Raw genomic sequence first — 18,841 nt, 5'->3', positions numbered from 1 at the left:
ACTTATTTTTATAACCGCTAATTCAATTTTAATTACATATGTACATCATTCTCTTTTTCTTTTAAAAATTAACAATACTTGATTGATGGGACACTAGAACAGATAAAGCTCAACTTAAATTATTAATTTTCTTGAAAGGGATTGATTCGCAATGGAACAAATCATAGGATATACCTTCACGTATTCATAAGAGGAAACTTTATTCAACCTAAACTGAAAACTGATGAAACAAAACCAAGATCATGCAGTGATGCCTCTCACTCAGCGGTTCTTCTCTGCAACATGAACCGAATTAAGTTTGGCTGGCTAAACCAGATATATAAACCGAGACATGATGTAATAAAATACTATACGCTCTCTTTGAAGTAGGTATAACTGGAAGAAGCTAACATGTTGCATTGGACGAACCAGTAAAGAAACATGATGCCGGAGATAAAATTGCACCGACTCTTTCATTGCCTGAGTTAAATGTGCGGTTTGATATCAAGGAAACAATACATAAAATGTACGCACTATACCATTTTACCATTTTATGTACTGTGTTGCATTGGTATGGAGAGATTAGTAACTACTGGTTCTATTAATGGATTACTCGGACTTGCTTATTATATCAAAAAGACTTGAAGAAGGTACTCATAGCCGACCTCGAGTTGTGAATAAGTATTGGACATTGCATCCTTCAGCTTACCAACCTGATAAAATACAATCAAGAACTTGCTCTTGGTGTAAGTTAAATTTATTGGAGAGAATCTCCAATAAAATTAGAAAATTTCCTGAGAAAGCCCAAGAACCTATATGTGTATAGCAAATTATGGGACCGGGAGATTATGAAATAGAGAAAACATTACGTTAGAATGAAGATACGTGGTTGTTATCAGGTAAGATGACTAAAAATATCTCGGTAACTCTTGTATGATGGCACCTTCTGGTTTAATCAACTGATCACTTAATCCTTTACTTCTAGTTTCCAAAATGGATTTGTTTAAGCAATCCATAAGTCTCATGGACATTTATTTCTCTTTAATGCCCTTGCTCCTCTAGGTTCATTGAAGACGTTTCCTAGTCACGAGGGTCCTGATGCCAAGCACGAAAGGATAAGAGGATTTACCAAGCATCTATATATCATCAACAGTGAAAACATTTTATCGATCAATAGCCAAATCTCGATAGAAAATGGTGCTAAAGGGAAGTTCTGTGGTGCTTGAAGATTCTCCTGAATAGCATCTTTGGTGGCTTCACAATCAGCTCTGCTTACTAACAGGGGTTAACAGAGCTTAAACAGCGAGGTAAGAAGATTATAAAGTGTGGCATTGGCTAATGAAAGAATTGAAGGAGGTGCTTAGAGATGTTTTACCAATGCTCCTGCCTTCCAATACAACAACAACAACAACAGCATGACGATTATTAAGATCTTACAAAAGTGATCTTCTAAACTTACCATTCCGAGGTTCGACAACATCAACTGTGCCCATCATGCTGGATCCTGGAGTCCCGTGTTACCAGAAATCAACATAAGCTAATATGATCAGAACTGAGATATGGAAGTTTTCCAAACCCTTCACATAGCCTCATGCAGTGGCAGTTGACTTAACCATAAGATGATGAGTGTAGTCATCTCCCTGGTCAGCCACCATGTGATCAAACCGTCTAATCTACTAGACATTCAAAATAGAGCAATAATAGGCCACAGGAGTAAGGATATTCTTCTCAGCAAATATCTGAAAGCATAACAAAAATACCATATGTGAGGAAAGGGCATGAACATATTGAAATATATTCTTTCAACTTATTTACTTACATATTTAAACTTTAACCCCATTCACCATATAAAACTTATCCCAGCCCAGCTCATGGATTTGGATTTAGAAACTTATAGCACTTTACATCAATGACAAACATAGTGAACCGAAGATCTCACCTGAAAATTTATCTAAGCGTTCAAGTTAAATGACACCCTATTAGTCTGAAAGAAAAAGTGTGAAGAAAGTGTTCACTAAACCAGATGAAATGTCGCATGATATACGCAGCCAAACACAACTAAGTGTAGCTCCAAGTCTGCAATACTGAGTTGCTCACTGCTCAGTAGAGGTCGAGACAGCTGATTTCTTAGGACCCTCTTCACATTTAGCTATTCATAGTAAAAACAATTTCAATAAACCACAAAAAGTAATGAAAATCGTTTTTCAATGGAACGGTAATTTCTTTGACTCTATTATTATCAATAGAGCAATATAAAGAGTTGTCTTATCTCAGTGGCTCCTACTGGAGTATTAAAAAGAGAGTGACAATCGTTCTCAATTCATTCTGAAGCGTGGTGTTTTTGGATTAATATGAAGATTATCTCCATTGAGATTCAGCTTCTCCAAAAGCAATATAGAGTTTTTATATGAAAATCTTTAGTCATCCATTCGCAAGATGTGTTGTTAGTTTACTTTGGATCCCTACTGGTGTATCCATTTTCTACTCTTTTGTTTTGATAATTCTCATTGTTTAGAACTTTTTGACTATAAGATTTAATAATACAATCCAGCGTTAAAAATAAAAAGTAATGTCAACTTACTGAATGAAACCACGGCATACATGCATGTCCGGATCAAATTTTCAAAACTCAAAGATATGACTCCTTCGGTGTGATTAAAAAGTGAGGAAACTTCCATGATGAATTTTTTTTTTTTGGATCAAATTCAATGATGATTATGATTTACTGGATACGCTTTAAAAACTTTCACATATCTGTATTTGTTTTAGCTTTCACCATAAAGGCTAACAATGGTGTAAAAAATACAATAATAAATTCACTGTTATTCAAACGAGGATTTAGAAAAATATTTTAAAATTTAATATTACTGAACTTGTCATTTTATAAAACACTATGAACAATTTTTAGAATGTTTGAAAAAAAAAATTTAGTTATAAAAATAAAAATTTAAGTTGCATAGTTTTATATGAGATTCTAGAGTTATTTAACCAAAATCACGCCGAATTCTAATAGTCATCGAACTTAAGTCACTTCAAATTTTCAGATTCAATACACTGAGGAAAAAAAAAACGGAGAAAGGCGAACGTTCCAATAACCTCTTTTTTGGAATATAAGAAATGGAAAATAGAAATTTGTCTGGTGAAAAGACAGAACAAAAACCAACAGAAGAACTATTATGAGTACCATGAGTAAGAAAAAAAGACCTAAACAAAGTAAAGAGATGTAAATCTGTAATGTCGAAAAATTATCTCAAGTTTCCCTTCTCTTCAAACAATTAATTTTCTATCAAAGGCTGTAACTCTTTCTTGTACTTGTTGGGTGTTTGCAGAGGAGAGGAGATTATATCAAGCTTTGACCTTAGGAGTTACACTGTTTTTCTTGTCTCCGTTTCCTCTTCTGTTCCTACGGCTTGTAATCGTCTTGAAGCCATCATCATCTTCCCCACCTGCTGCAGAGCCATTCTCAGACTTGCTTCCATCTGCAGACCCACTCGGCGTCTTGCTCTCATCTACAGAACCAGTAGGAGTCTTGCTCTCATCTACAGAGCCATTCTGTGCCTTGCTTCCACTTCTCCCACCAGACTGCTTGCTTCCATCATACTCAACTGCAAAATCAAAATAACCATACAAAGGTTTAGGAAACTGACTACTATTTTTTTAGATAAGAGTGGTTTAACGAAAGAGAAGCTTGCCTTGCTTTTCCTTTACACGAAGCTTATGCTCCCCAAGCTTGAAGGGGTTGCTCTTGGCAGCCTGTGGAATTTAATATTCATACTAGTTTTTTTTTTCAAAAGGGAAACAAGAATCTTGTATTTTGTAAAATTACCTTAAGCATACTCTGGACAGATGCAACAGATTCAAAGGAAACAAAACCAAAGCATCTTCCACTAGCCTGAGACTCAGTAAGTAAACAAGTTTAGTATTGTTGATTATGCTTTCTTTAAAAGGAAAGACAAGAGATTTGATTGAAGATCATTTTACCCTGGAGCTTCTGATTTGAACTCCACCTTCTTTGATAGGACCAAAGTCCTTGAACAGTTCATAGAGCTGAGGCGCCTTTGCATCCATCGGCAGATTTGACACAAATACCGAAGTTCCTATAACCAAAAAAACAACATATTAACCATCTGACAGTAAAAGAATCCAATGACAATGGTCTCTGCCTTCTAACCTGGTTCATCAACGATCCTCTGATCACTTTTCCTTTCAGGTTTACCAACAACAGCAGGTGCTGGAGCTGCTGCACGGGCTTTGGCTGGTGGTGCCATGGATCTAGGTTTCTGAACCGGGGCTGCTTTAGCTTGGAAGGGAGCAGCGTTCCTCAACAGTGATTGAACCTGTAATCACCAACATCACTTTAACATAGATGTCACATGTAAAAAAGTCAAAATCTGCATGACCGAAAACTCACCATCGCAGCATAAGATTTCTTTGCTCCATCAGCAGCAGTTTCAGCAATTGGCTCTTTAGGCTTTTGAGCAGCAACAGGAGGAGGAGCAGCTCCAGCAACAACCTTCTTAGCCTCAGCAGCTTTAACAGACTTCTTGGCAGGAGCATCATCGATGACCTTCTTGACCTGCTCGGTCTTGCTAACCTCATCAACTGGCTTCGCCACTTCAGCTTCTGGCACTGCAATGTTAGTAGTTCTCATCATCCATTAAGAATACGTTAAAATAATGAATACAAGACTTAGACCACCACTTACCAGATTCAACAACAGTTGGAGGAAGGGAAGACTCTTCTTCATCAACAAAACGATACATGTCATTGACGACAACGTAGGCCTTGTCCTGAGGCGCCAGATAGAACGTCTGGGAAAACTTCCTCTTGAGGTTGTCTTTACCAGTCAAGAAACCAACAACCATGATTAGTATCCCATCTCGCAACGACCTTTGAGAATCAACACTGAGCACGTCGTATGTAGTTCCCTTATATTCACAGGTTAGGTAGTGCTCCTTGATAGCCTGTATGATAAAAAAAAAAAAACAATGTCAAGTCCACAAGAGTCTTAACTCATTAAGAATGAGAAACCAACAATACAATCATTATGATTAAAAACAGCATTTAATGTCTGATAAGTTTAATAAGGCAACCAATATACTATTAACTGAGAATTAATTGGTACCTGGAGGGATGTAAAAGAGAGCATGGGACCATGAGGACCTCCTCCAGGTCTGGTGATAACGCTACCATCAACATAAAGCCTGTAAGCTTCATCAGTGGCGTTTACCATTATATGATAGTACTGATTAACAAAAGCCTCAGAGATTTCTTCGTGAGACGGGTGAACCACAGCACCTTCCTCGGCAGCAGCCATATCTCCACACACACACACACGTCCTGCAAGGGTAAAAAAACAAATTCCAGATCAAAAACGAACCAAATCAAGATTCAAATCGAAAACTTTAGATCAAAAGCTAACCCCTTTTCGATCGAATTCGGATTTAGAGACCTGGCAGAGAGCGATGGAACCGAGGAGAGTAAAAAAGGAGGAAGCTTTTTAGGTTTAGAGAAGAGTGAGAGAGAGAGATTTGGTGGAATGAGGGAGGAAGAGGAGCTGTTTAAATAGGGTTTTAGAGGAGGCGCTCCCTCGCAGACAGAGAGATTCCTGCTTTGGTTTTGAGAAGGGAGAGATAACTAAAAAGGAAACTCAATATATGTAGAAGAACAAGGGTCGGTCGGGTCGTCTTTAACTTTTATTATTTCTTAGGAACTCGAACTTGGGTTTGGTTTTGTTTTTGGTTTGGTTTTGGTTTTGACTGCCGATGCTTTTATTATGTTCTTTACTTTTTAATCTCCTTTTCTCGTTGACCTAATGAGTCTTGACTATTAAAGATTTTAATTTTATTAGCAAAATTCAGTCTTACTTCCTTCAACTAATTAAATTATTGATTGTGAATCTCCAAAACTATTAAATTGTTCAACATATATATCTAAATACAAAACTATTAAATTGTTCAAGATACATATCATACTGCAAAACTATTATATTGTTCAAGATACATATCTAAATACAAAACTATTGAATTGAAACATATATATCTTATTATTTAAATCGTTAGTTTTTTTTAATTACTTTTTTGGAGATATGATATATGCAACAAAAGGCAATGTATCTTATATTGTTGGGAATGATTTTTTCCTTCTAATTCTTAGGTACAACGAATGACACACCAGATGAAAATATCATAAGATCTAGATGAGATTTAGTCTTGAAAAAAAAATTATAAGAAACTTACTTATATTAATAAACAAAAACATTTAGTGACCTACATTCATTTGTGCCGAATTTTAATAAATAATCATTTAGTTAGCTAAAATTGTGATTCACATATTAACTATACCTTAGTTTTAATATATATATATATATATATATATATAATATAACTATTATTTGAGTAGTGAATTTGTTTAATTTTCATCATCTCCATGAATTTAGCGACTTTACTTACCTATCATCTTTTTCATGATTTTAGGATAAATATTAACTTAATATATTATTATTTAAAACTTTATTTTATTATATATATTTATCATGATATTTAAGATAATTAATAACCATTAATCTATTCTACCGATATATATATATATAATTATTTTTAAATATATATATATATATTTAATATATACTTATCATGATATTATTTAGTTAATAATTTTAGTGAATTTTCTTACTTGTCATATTCTCCATGATTTTAAGATAAATAGTTAGTTTAATTAATATTCTTTTAAAAAATTTATTTTACTATATATTTATCATGATATTTAAGATAATAAATAAAAATTAACCTGTTCTACTGATATATACTATTATTTTAAAAATTATTTTAATATATAATTATCATGATATTTAGAACATTTAATTAATAAATAGATATTAAGAATACCTACCAATAATATCATAATTAAGTTTATCTTATATTTATTTTTTGATTTTAATGACTAATGTTGTAGTCCGTTTCTCTAATTTTTGTTAGAAATATTGATCCAAATACAAATTATTAAAAAAATTATATATAATAAGTTGATTTCTTCGGTTTATTCGGTTGGATGAATTAATATACTAAACTATATCCATATATTGCGGTTTCTTGAAAATAATATCCATTCAGTTTATTTAGTTTGGTTCAGTTCGGTTTTAAATAGCTTGGTTTTACCAGATTAAACATCCCTACACTATTGTTATTTTGTTATTTTGTCTATCGTTTATAGATTGTGATTGTTTATAATCTTGTTAGTGTCACTAGATTTCTTCAATCCAAATACAATAAGTCTTTAATTTCAAATCAAAGTTTCTTAATTTAATTATTACTATAGAAAAGATTTTGATCTGTAATCTACGTTCCATACATAAAACTATGAATCAAATAATATAACTAATACATTGATTACCGATATGAATATTGAAATTTTGTAACTTATAATATTAATTTAAAATTTGTATCTAATTAAATAATTTTTAAATAAAATGAACATTAGAACTAAAAAAAATTATATGTATATATATATACTAGTTGTGGACTTGCACCTTGTGCGGATTAATATATATTCTCAATAAAACAGTAATATTAATTTTGTATTCAAACTAAATTATTTAATTATATATACATATTAAGTTATTTTTTGTGTGTTTCATTCGATCTTTAATCAAATTCTAATGGCTTGTAGGTTTAAACACAATTCTTCTACTTAAAAGTTGAATTATTTGCTTTATTAATTCTGACTTTAACAAAATTTTATTCAGTATCAAGAGTGATGATATTTTTCTAATTTTTCTTTTTCGTGACTCAAGGTTGGTAGTCTTAGGATTATTTTCTTTATATAATGTTACTGAAGAAGATTAGATGTCAATTTAAAAAAAAAAAAATCCAGGGTCTATAAGTTCAACCCATATTCGATTGTTGTTATAGCAAAAATATTTAATAAGCACAACATGCCTCATTCGATACATTCATTTTTCTTATAAATTTTATTGGATTCTTAATGAAAAAAATCATCATATAGATATATTTTAAAAAGGTATAGATTTTAGATCAAAGTCTTCTCTAGCAATAACCAAATCATAATTAGGTAACTTAGATTTGAAATCAAACGCTTATTGTAGTTTTGGATCAAAAAGAATCTCAGTGGCACTGAAGTTATTAGAAACAATCACAACTCTTGAAGCATCAACAAAACAACAATAGTCAATTAACATCATATATTATCAATAGTTGAGATCTTCGAAACAATACCAAAAAAAGAAGACCTTTTTGTATTCTCGTACACAGACAAACCGAGTAACACCTACAAAACATAATGCCTCATTAGACTTTTTAAAACTTTGATACTTATTTTGAATAGTAAGACCATATCGTACATGATATTAAAAGTTAAAATTAGCATCTTGACATAAAAATAAAATTGTATAAAATTAAATGCTGAATAAAATCTACATTATCTCATAAATAGGTAATTCTAACTTAGTTAAACATCTTTTGTTTGCCATAAGATTTTCTAAAGGTCGAACATTCAAATTTCACCAGTAATATCTAAAACACAAAACAAGGAAGGAACTAATGAAGCACGAGAGCATAAATAAGACACATCAATTAAAAACACAAACTCTAGAGTTGTCCACTTCTTTTATTCCAAACATAAACTCTATTACGAAATGAGATATAGAAAAGTTTGAATTGATGTTTCTAGTATATTTTTGGTCGACAATAAGCTATATGAATTAGGCTAATATGAATGCAAGTATATTAATATTCCAGTTTGGATTTTTTATTTTTAGAAATTACGTTTAATTTGATTACGAGCCGCACTCTTTTGCTCCCCGGCGACAACTGTAGAGGCAACGATGGATCACAACTCGCCGAGATCTCGTCGGAGCCGGAAACCGGATCCTACACCCGACCTCTACTCCACTTTCGTAGTCCACTCCGACTCCGATTCCGATCAACGCCGAGATCGAGACAAACCCGATGAAGACGAAACCGTCGATTTATACGCTACAATGGTCTACAAGAGCGACAGCGACGGCGAAGGAGACGAAGACGAAGACTCTACGCTTCCTCCTCTTCTCAAGCGTCTCCCCAAGGACTTCGGCGGCGGCGGCGCTTCGTACGACGAGGACGACGACGACGGAGACTTCGGCACCATGATTGTGAAGAAGGACAGCAAGAACAGTCCAGGAGATGAAGAATCTTCTTCCGACGAGGAGGAGGGAGAGTACGGTACCTTCGTTGTGGTGAAGCCTTCTTCGTCTAAAAAGGGAAAGGAGACGGATCTGTCAACTATGGGAAGAGCTGTGGCGAGTATGCAGGAATCGAGCTTCGGTGGCAAGAACAACCGTAAATCCACCCCTTCGTTGCAGCAGCGGAGCAGTAAGATGTCCACCACGTCCCTTCCCGATTGCGTTAGAGAAGATCCCACCACCAAATACGAATTCCTCAACGAGCTTGGTAAAGTTACTATTCTCAAAGATTTAGTTATATGATCTCTCAGGCATTGAAAACTGGAGATCTGTGTGTTGGCAGGGAAAGGATCATATGGATCTGTCTACAAGGCTCGGGATTTGAAAACGTCTGAGATTGTTGCTATTAAAGTCATTTCACTTACCGAAGGGGTATTGAAAGCTTTGTCCTTTGGCTTAAGTTTGAATGTTAAAGCACTCAGTGTGATTCACGCTTCTTATTTTTTAACAGGAGGAGGGGTATGAGGAGATTCGCGGTGAGATTGAGATGCTGCAGCAGTGTAATCATCCGAATGTTGTCCGTTACCTTGGTAGTTTCCAAGGAGATGATTATCTTTGGGTGAGCAGCATCTGTGCCATAGAATTAGTAGCTCTCGCTTGATAGAGAAGCTCTTACTGTTTGGCATCAGTTAGTTTTTACTATATATGCTATTGTTTATGTATTCTTTTTTTGAGAATACAGTCTCTCTAGTCACTATTTTTTGTCGTCTGGCAGATAGTGATGGAGTATTGTGGAGGTGGAAGCGTTACTGATTTGATGAATGTTACTGAGGAGGCATTAGAGGAGTATCAGATTGCATATATTTGTCGAGAGGCGTTGAAGGTATCACCTTTTTTTTTAATTTTCATTTTCATTTTATAGGATAGAATAGATAGAAGCATAAAAGGATGTGCTCGTCTTCGCTGCTTGAACACATCTGTTTCAACTTGTGATTAGGCCCTAATACTTCTGTTTGTATCTACGTCTTATATGTAGGGCCTTGCTTACTTGCACTCAATATTCAAAGTCCATAGAGATATCAAGGGTGGAAATATCTTGTTGACCGAACAAGGAGAGGTCAAATTAGGTAAGTTAGCTTGGGGAATTATCCACCTACTTGAAGAGTGGCGTTTACATATGTTGTTTCTATTGCACATGCTGGCTTTTATGCGTTTAAGCTTGAAATCTAGCTCGGCCTTATCAGTTGTTAATTAAAAATTCTTTTTATTGCTTTACAACCGCAAACTGATTCTAAAGTTTAATTCCTTGATCTTTACAGGTGATTTTGGGGTTGCAGCTCAACTTACGCGGACTATGTCTAAGCGAAACACGGTAAATACTTGGTGAATAAAGTTTGCTGTGGTTAATTCATCAAGCTGCCTTTGATTAATTGGAAAAGAATTTACCCTGAAGATGTTTTGTGCCTGATGGTGAGATTCGTTAATGTTTTGTCTTGTTTGAAGTTCATTGGGACTCCGCATTGGATGGCCCCTGAGGTTATTCAGGAAAACCGTTATGATGGGAAGGTATGCTTCCTATTTGAAAATAATTTTGTCTGCTAAACTCCGTAAATTTTTTCGATCAATGTACACAACTTCAGATTATATGACTGATGCAATGGTTCCTTCCATATCTGAATTCTGAAGTTCAAGCTTCACGTCCACTAACCTAGTATTATATCTCTTAAAGAAAGTAATTACCGTTTTACCAAATATGGTTGTGCAAACCAGCGCTACCGGATCCTATTGATTGAGAAATTTGGGTCTGATGTATAGCCAGTTAGAAACTATAGCTGCACAAGTATCTAAAGAGTGGAATCACTGATTTTTTTTCTCCTTGATGACACTTGGACTCTTCACTACAGGTGGATGTATGGGCTCTTGGTGTTTCAGCAATTGAGATGGCAGAGGTAATTTGAAATTACCTCTTTCAGGACTACAATTGTGTTGTAGTTGGTAGTTTAACTGTACTGAGTTCTCACCTGACATTTTAAGGGAAAATGAAGAAAATTGTTGTACACTTTCATTACACACTTGAGCACTCGTCACTTCACTCGCTTCTTGCATATTTATTAATCTTAATCTTCTTGTGGTTGCCTTCTGACGTTTAGTTGTGCTGCTTTACAGGGGCTTCCTCCAAGATCTGCAGTTCATCCGATGAGGGTTGGTATAATAAGCCATCTTGCTTTTGTTATTATGTTTCCAAGTGATCAGATGCTTTGCAGTCCTGCTTCTTTTTTTTCTTTTCTTCTGGTTATGAATTTTTTTTTTGTGGAAAATTGGAATGAAGCGAATCTGGACTTAGGCCAAACCTATAACAATTCCTTGCACATCGGTTGAGTTTGGCTTCGTTTCAAGGGTTTCTATAAATGTGGTTGGCTCAGACCGTTCATTAACTCTAGTTTTAAGCGATTTGAGCTGGTCTGTTATCAATTCAATGCCAAGCAGCTTGTATTAAAATGGGATTCTGTATAGATCTTGCAAGAAATTTTCATAAACATAAGAGTTGTTAGGCTAGAAAATGGAGGCCTTGAAATGCTCTTTAAGGTCTTCTCTTGGTTGATTAGTAGTGAGTTAGGTAAAAGAATGAAATTTTCGTTTGTTTACTTACTTGGTGGTGCATAAAGTTCTTCTGTGAACCCTTTTATCTCATTTCAGGCATCTGTTTTTGCTAGGTTTTGTTCATGATATCGATCGAGCCAGCTCCAATGCTTGAAGATAAAGAAAAATGGTACGTCTTCAACCTCTTGAGAATTGTCACGTTGGTTGTCGTAAGGCAGAAGAGAATTTTCTACATCATCCAAGCAATTCCCTTTAAAGGGAGATCTTTGCAGTATCTTATGTTGTATTCAACTTTTAGTTGCTACCCTCTGCAGGTCTCTGGTCTTTCATGATTTTGTTGCAAAGTGCCTCACCAAGGAACCACGCCTTCGCCCAACTGCAGATGAGATGCTCAAGGTGAACTATGATAATCTTTTGCTTTACGCCAGAGATCGTTAGTATGTGTGTCTCTATGCTCTCGTTTTCTATCTTTTCAGCTAAGTGTGAGTGTTTGACTCTTTCTTTTCATTATCAGGATATCTTCAACCTGAGTTGTCAGAATTACCACCACTTTCACAGCTATGCTATTTAGTGTTTAAGATCTCTCTGTTATTCTGATGCCGTTTACTTTTTTTTGTTTAAAATTCAGCACAAATTTGTTCAGAGATGTAAAATGGGGGCTTCCGCAATGTCGCCAAAGATTGAGAAGTCTAGACAAATCAGAGCTTCAATGGCTCTGCAAGCGCAAAATGTTGTCGCTTCTTCGGAGGACACTGTATGTAAACAGTCATCTCTCTTAGTCTACCCCTCTTCTTTCCGAATATCTTTGCAAGTTATAGTTGTCTAAGTTATATTATAATTTTGTTACAGTCAACACTGGGCCCAAAATCAAGTGATGAGATGGGAATTACTGTTCCGTATAAACATCCTAATAATGGATATCAAAATACCACCGAAGCACCTCCAACAAGCACTGGAGAAGGCTAGTACTTACAGACTGTTACGTAGTAATTTACAAGTTGACAATTTGCATTTCCTTGCCATCATGAGAATTATCGAGTGCATTTTCTTGCCGATGTATAGTAAACTCTTGCGGGTGATGTTTTGATGATTTCTTCAGCAGCCTTGTTAGCACACGATTGGATCGCTGTTGTGAATTTTCTTTCATCCTGGTTTTCAAAGCGCACCAACTTAAGCTTTGCATTGGCTCATGTTGTCAGGTGGTGATTTTGGAACTATGATCGTTCATGGTGAGGATGAGACAGAAGAGAGTTACTCAGGGGCTCAACTTGCCAAAGAGAAAGAATCTTCACCTTCTCAGGTTGATGGCGTTTTTGTCGGATTCTCAGGAGATGAAGTAGCTGGCTCCTGGTATTTAATCTTTGAAACCCTTTTGGTTTTCTTTTTCTGGGAACATGTCCAATTGATAACAAACATGCGATTATATTTCTTTTGGTGTCATCCTGTTTAATATCGAGATCAGTATCTGATGATGTACTTGATACTGGTGGCTAGGATCCATGACAAGAAGAAGCTTCCTGCTACCGACGTTCCAGTTGACAAATCAACCTCACAAAGCGTGCGGGGAACTCCACCATCAGTTTCGATATCTCTTGAGCATAAAACGAAGCTGAATAGCATATCTGGAACACAGACCGAAGGTGGCAGTGATGCAAGTGGCGTTACCTTGAAGAGTGAAACTGTTGGCAAGAAAGCTTTTGCGTTGCAAGATAAGGTCCGTAAATTCTTTTTTCTACAGTCTTCTCAATGCATTTTTGTATGGTTAATATCTGTTTCGTTTCCTGATAAATTTGGCACATAGCAGTTGTGGTCAATCTACGCAGCTGGAAACACTGTACCCATACCATTCTTGAGAGCAACAGATATATCCCCAATTGCACTCTTGTCAGAGAACATGATCGGAGGCATGCAACAGGATGGGAATAGAACTGTAGCTGTTGAAGCGCTTCAGGAGCTCTTCACTTCCGATCCCCAATCTAAAAAGGGAAGAAGAGGACAAAACGAGGTCAAACTTATATCTCCTCCCTTTCTCTTGAGTTCTATATAACATAACATGGGACTATGAAATGGAATGCAGATGCCTCTTCCTCCAAGTGTATACCAGAGACTGACGTCAAGCCCTCCACTGATGAATCTGGCACAAGTATTAGCCTACCACAGAGCGTACGTATATAGCCAACTGGTTTTGATGGGTGTTTTGTTTACGTCAGCCTATAAGTTTAGAAACCCATTTTGTGAAATTTTGGATCCGCAGGTGTTACGAGGAGATGCCGCTCCAGGAAATGCAAGCAACGCAAGAGCAACAAACTATTCAGAATCTGTGCGATACTCTTCGCACAATTCTTCGCCTCTAATATTGTTTCTGTTCATATTTGCAGCCTACTGTTTGTATTTAGGCTGTCTCAATAAGTAGTTTTCCTGAACTTTTTTTTTCTCTTTTACCTCTGTAAAACAAACAGTTTTGTATCCTCTTTGCAAATTTGCTACGGACATGAAATGCATATTCTTCTTTTTTCACCGTGAAGGTATCATCTCCAGGGCCAGAGAGGCTGCTGCAAGTTACAGAGGACTTGCATCGATTCAAGGAGATGCCGATCCAGTAAGCTTCAACAAGGAAACAAACTCAAGGAAAGCAGTAAAGAGTGCAGTGTTCTTTTGGGAGTCTGTAGTTGCACTGCAGAATCAGAGATCTGTATCTGGAAAATAGCAGATGTGAGGGAACACAGAGATCCTGCAAGCAAAGGCAGACCGTTGAGCCGGAAACAAAAGGACCTGAGATTCAAACTGCCTTCCTCTGTTCACAGGAAGTTGTCTACCAGGACGTAGTAGAGTTGCTAGAAAAGAAAGTTTATTGTTCCTTAAGGGTTCACATTGGTGCAATCCCATAACTTATCTTATCCCAATGACATTACTACTCTAATCTCACACTACGAAACCCTTTAGGTTGCGTTCATCATTATGGTTTATATAGTTGATTTTGTACTACTTGAAATGGTGAGTGAAATATTGAAACATATGAAAGTTTACGCACTACTGAGATGTTCTAAGATGTGAACAAGGAAGAGAACTAACAAACAAAAAAAAAAAGAATAAAAACTTATTAGTATCAAGAACTATCATCATCTTCACCCACTGAACCAACAAGCTCTAGCTTCCGGTACTCCCTTTCCTCTTCTGGTTTCATAACGTATGGACCATCTGGTTCATCATAAGGCTTTGAGGTTCGGTATTCCCTCTCTGTTATCGATCTTATACCATTTGGATCTGATTCCATTTCCTCGTCTTCTTCATCATCATCTTCCTCTTCCATATCATCCTTTGGAGGATATCCTCGAGTTTGCGCCAGCAACCATTGATCAACAACTCCACACTCAATTGCATATCTTGCTGTCCGCTCCAAGTACCCTTTATCATTCATAAGATCTGGCTGAACCGTAAGCATTCTTATCAGACCTGAAACAGAATGTAGTTCAGTTAATCCTCAACATAACTATCTAATACTTATAAAAAACAAAGAAAAGTCAAAATGTACCTGCAACAATGCCATCTCCAGATGCTGACATATCCCTAGTAAAAGGAGTAATGGGAACATCCTCCATTCCAAGAACAGCACCATTGTGCTCTTTGGTATAGTAATGAATCTTAGAAGTGCCATTGGTCACAAACAAAACCTTGAGATTCTCATGCCAAAGCGGCTCCACTGTTTCGGGCTCGTAATGCACAAACTTACTGCTGTCATTGTTTTTAGTATCGAACTCCTCCGTTGCCTCGATTCCACACAAGAACTCAAGTTCCTGTTTAGTGACTTCAATGACGTCCGCAAGATCCCACACTTCTTGTATGAGACTCTTGGTCTCTTCCCGAGACTGCCATAGAGGCAAGGGAAGGTTCAAGTCATAGAAAATGACATTCCCTAGTTGCTTTGATATCTTGATGGCTTGTAATGTAGTTGACATCATCTTCTTATCCAGCAGTGAATGCGTCGTGAAGTAGAACATTTTCGCCTGCAATAAAGTTAAGAAGAAGAGATAAGTGAACAAGAAAATGAGTTCATATTCCAAAATCTCCCAGACAATCTTTACCTCTTTGAGAACATCAACGTTGATTTCAGATTTAGAAAGAGAATCCTCAGCACATGGTTTGACACAAGTCGATTTCAAGCGACCTCTCTTGCTGATCTTCATAGTAGAACAAGCAGTGACCCTTTTACTATCAATCTTCACCGATCTCGTTTGGACTTTGCACACATTCAGATAATACAACATGGCTTGACCAAAGTCATCGTCCCCAAGTTTGCCCATAAAAGCAACGTTACCACCCAAGCTCGCAAGAGCAATAGCAACACCTCCTGCACATCCTCCAGGAGCTCTGATGTACTTCTCCGGAGCCCACACCGCGTCTTTCATCCTTTCTTGTCGTTCGTAATCCAAAAGCCTGTTCGCTGGTCTCCCTGATGGCACAAAAGCATGTTGTGCAGATCCAAAGCAACACACGAGAGGAGGCCATCCGTATGTGTGGCTAATATCTTCGCTTTCGTGTTTGCTTAGATCAATCTCTTCTCCTTCACTGTCAGCATCAGTGGCTTCAACAGTCAAAGGTTCCTCGACATCACTAGCCTCATCATATGTAACTAAACCTTCCTCTACTTCTTTATCTTTCTTAGTAGTCTTCTTTCTTCTAACTTTCTTCTTGGTTTTTGCTTCCTCCACATCAGAAGAAGCTGCTGCTGCTGGTGAAGCTGTAAACGCGTTGAAATCAACATTTGAGGAAATCATCAAACTGAGAACAAATAATGAAAGACATTACCTTTCTTTCTAGCTCTCCGTGGCTCATCCTTTGTGTCGCTTTCGTTGTCTGAAACATCATCACTATCTACCAAAAGCTGAGAGCTTTCTTCTAAAGGTTCATCCTTTTTTGCTACAACCTTCTTCTTGGTTGTTCTCGCCCCACTTCTCTTAGGAGCTTTGGTTGGTTTCTTTCCACCAACAGCGCCGTTTCCACCGTCCTCTTCATCAAGAGGTGCAGACTCTGATAACTTTCTCCTACCAGCAACCACTAAAAAGCCTTGCTTCCCGTTCAATCTCTCACCTCGAAACTTCACAAAGCCCAGTGGTAGGAGACAAGGAATAACATCTGAATTGCATCTGAGAGAATCAAGCACGACTATGAGCAAAACCATAAAGCACAAAACTTTATCACATTTCTGGGCACAAAGAACAGAACACAAGTAGTTCTGCAGCGAATCGATAAAAACCCATGTAAGAAAACTCCAAAAATATTAGAAAGAGACCTGGGGAATGGTAGGAACTGAGTGAAGGAGAGAGACGCCATGAAGAGCTCTTTCAGAAACTAAACGAACTTGTACTGAGACTAAACTCTGCAACCCATACAGTCCGAAGAAGCGTGAAACCCAAAAGAGCGAACTTTGATAGGAGATTTGGGGTTTAAGCTCTCGCTCCAACCTGAAAGAGGAGAGGCCTTAGCGGGGACTGGGGAGGTAGCTGCGAAGAGGATGAGGTTCAGGGGGTTTTAGCGCTTCGATAAAACGGCAAGCGTTCTTTGCTAAAAGTGACAAAACGTCATCACGTCTCGTACTTTATAGTACTATAATAGGTTTAGTTTAATATTATTCGGTTGACCCAACATACAGTGTATTGGTTTAAAATCTATTTAATACTGATTTGGTGTTTTTTTGGTCAACCCGATGATCAATACCCATTAGATTTAAAGCCCAAAGGCATAATACAAGGGTTTTAATATTACTCGGCCCACAGGAAACTCACACACATATGAGCAAATATCTATACTATTGAAAATTACTGATTTTTCATGTTATCCATAATTTTAAATAATTTTGTTTATTTGTCATATTTTTATCAAATTTTAGTTAAATCATTGATTTATTATTATTTTTTAGTTGAGACGCTAATTTATTAATTTAATAAATACCCTTAATGAATCTTATATATAATTAAAAAACAAATTTTAATTTAATAATATTTAATTTATATATTATATTAAATATTTAGTGAGTTTTTATTACTTTTCATACTCTTATTATGTTTTAGACTTTTACCTAGGTTATTGATTTATTATTAGTTTTTAACTGATTCACTAATTTATTAATTTAAAATTACTCTTTATAAATTTTATATATAATCGAAAACGAATTATATTATAATAATATTAAAATTTTATATTATATTAAATCTTAAATATTAAATAATATAATATATTATCAAAAATATATTTACAAAAATAATATAATTCTTATATATATTGTTTTGCTATCTGAAAACATAAATAATAACGTATTATGCGAGTTTTAGATTAATAAGACATAAATTAATAAGTATTTATAAAAGATTATGCCGGCATATGCGGTCAAAACACCTAGTGTTCATAAATTTGCAAATGTACGATTTTGGAATTTTGTTGGAAAATTAAAATTCAGAATAAACTTAGGGTAAATTATTTTCTCAAAATAAATTTAGCGTAAATTTAAAAAAATTTGGGCTGTCCAATAATCATGTGATCTAACCCTTTCAAACCCTTCTTATTTTGTTGTAAATAATTGAGTTTAACCATTTAAACTCACGTGTGTTCCAAAAAAAAAAAAAACCATTTAAACTCACGTTCATCTGATCTTGTGTCCTCGTCGTCGGCGTTTTGGCTTGGTTGTTTTGTGCCACCTTAGCTCAGCTGGTTCGGTTGAGTTCTTCATCGAAAATTGCTTCTCTTTCTAGTTCAAGGTCTTTCAGTTTTTCCGGTGGACGATGGTTTTAGCTGACATGGCGAATGTCTCTGGCGGTAGGCTCCGGCGAGCTTCTTCGACTCATGTTATTCCGTTATCTACTTGGTTTAGAGAATCGTACCAAACCCGGTTATCTAAGGTTTTGCCTTTGTGTATTTTTCTGTTTTTCTTTTCTTTTTAATTCCATCCAGCTGTACTAAACAAAAATATTTTAAATAAAAGCCTTTAAAAAAACAGAATCAAAATATGTTCTAACAACAAAACAGATATTAAGTAAAACGAAAATGGAGGCTGAAGATAAAGACGAGTATGTATTAAGAACATTTTCA

General features: G+C 35.9%; 3 protein-coding genes across 4 annotated transcripts; 1 reads left to right on the top strand and 2 right to left on the bottom strand.

Annotated features, from left to right (window-relative positions):
• Nucleotides 1-3,069: 3,069 nt before the first annotated feature.
• Nucleotides 3,070-5,681, bottom strand: LOC103831323 (nuclear transport factor 2). Of its 2 annotated transcripts, none has more exons than XM_018653338.2 (9): nt 5,402-5,681; nt 5,105-5,319; nt 4,685-4,943; nt 4,391-4,602; nt 4,151-4,316; nt 3,961-4,076; nt 3,806-3,871; nt 3,672-3,732; nt 3,070-3,584 (listed from the first exon to the last, which is right to left on the bottom strand). In XM_018653338.2, exons 2-9 carry the CDS (start codon nt 5,294-5,296, stop codon nt 3,325-3,327), a joined length of 1,332 nt encoding a protein of 443 aa, XP_018508854.1. In that variant the 5' UTR covers nt 5,297-5,319; nt 5,402-5,681; the 3' UTR covers nt 3,070-3,324. The 2 variants fall into 2 exon arrangements, with proteins under 2 accessions (XP_018508854.1, XP_018508853.1); XM_018653337.2 differs by having other exon boundaries at nt 4,391-4,608; nt 5,402-5,668.
• A 2,872-nt stretch (nt 5,682-8,553) lies between these two features.
• LOC103831322 (serine/threonine-protein kinase 3) lies at nt 8,554-14,275 on the top strand. The gene is made up of 18 exons (XM_009107218.3): nt 8,554-9,425; nt 9,501-9,589; nt 9,669-9,776; nt 9,933-10,040; nt 10,194-10,284; nt 10,477-10,529; nt 10,661-10,723; nt 11,062-11,106; nt 11,324-11,359; nt 11,872-11,927; nt 12,073-12,154; nt 12,387-12,512; nt 12,608-12,719; nt 12,958-13,108; nt 13,253-13,472; nt 13,563-13,763; nt 13,836-13,921; nt 14,013-14,275. The coding sequence occupies exons 1-18, from the start codon at nt 8,822-8,824 to the stop codon at nt 14,110-14,112; spliced, it is 2,331 nt and encodes a 776-aa protein (XP_009105466.1). The 5' UTR covers nt 8,554-8,821; the 3' UTR covers nt 14,113-14,275.
• A 463-nt stretch (nt 14,276-14,738) lies between these two features.
• LOC103831320 (fructokinase-like 2, chloroplastic) lies at nt 14,739-17,336 on the bottom strand. The gene is made up of 5 exons (XM_009107217.3): nt 17,049-17,336; nt 16,565-16,902; nt 15,841-16,496; nt 15,291-15,762; nt 14,739-15,211 (listed from the first exon to the last, which is right to left on the bottom strand). Exons 1-5 carry the CDS (start codon nt 17,087-17,089, stop codon nt 14,865-14,867), a joined length of 1,854 nt encoding a protein of 617 aa, XP_009105465.1. The 5' UTR covers nt 17,090-17,336; the 3' UTR covers nt 14,739-14,864.
• Nucleotides 17,337-18,841: the final 1,505 nt, after the last annotated feature.

This window comes from Brassica rapa, chromosome A07 (genome assembly GCF_000309985.2).
Source record: "Brassica rapa cultivar Chiifu-401-42 chromosome A07, CAAS_Brap_v3.01, whole genome shotgun sequence".
Classification (NCBI taxonomy): domain Eukaryota; kingdom Viridiplantae; phylum Streptophyta; class Magnoliopsida; order Brassicales; family Brassicaceae; genus Brassica; species Brassica rapa.
Note: the sequence above shows the minus strand (reverse complement) of the source record. Positions and strands in the feature narration are given on the sequence as shown.

Coding starts and splice junctions, on each gene's coding strand:
- LOC103831323 (XM_018653337.2), bottom strand. CDS start 5,296: ATGGCTGCTGCCGAGGAAGGTGCTGTGGTTCACCCGTCTCACGAAGAA. Junction 4,944..5,104: donor TCTCTTTTACATCCCTCCAG/GTACCAATTAAT, acceptor TTTATCATACAG/GCTATCAAGGAGCACTACCT. Junction 4,609..4,684: donor TCCAACTGTTGTTGAATCTG/GTAAGTGGTGGT, acceptor CTAACATTGCAG/TGCCAGAAGCTGAAGTGGCG.
- LOC103831322 (XM_009107218.3), top strand. CDS start 8,822: ATGGATCACAACTCGCCGAGATCTCGTCGGAGCCGGAAACCGGATCCT. Junction 10,041..10,193: donor TTTGTCGAGAGGCGTTGAAG/GTATCACCTTTT, acceptor TCTTATATGTAG/GGCCTTGCTTACTTGCACTC. Junction 12,155..12,386: donor CTGCAGATGAGATGCTCAAG/GTGAACTATGAT, acceptor TTTAAAATTCAG/CACAAATTTGTTCAGAGATG.
- LOC103831320 (XM_009107217.3), bottom strand. CDS start 17,089: ATGGCGTCTCTCTCCTTCACTCAGTTCCTACCATTCCCCAG. Junction 16,497..16,564: donor ACGGAGAGCTAGAAAGAAAG/GTAATGTCTTTC, acceptor ACGCGTTTACAG/CTTCACCAGCAGCAGCAGCT. Junction 15,212..15,290: donor TGGAGATGGCATTGTTGCAG/GTACATTTTGAC, acceptor ATTCTGTTTCAG/GTCTGATAAGAATGCTTACG.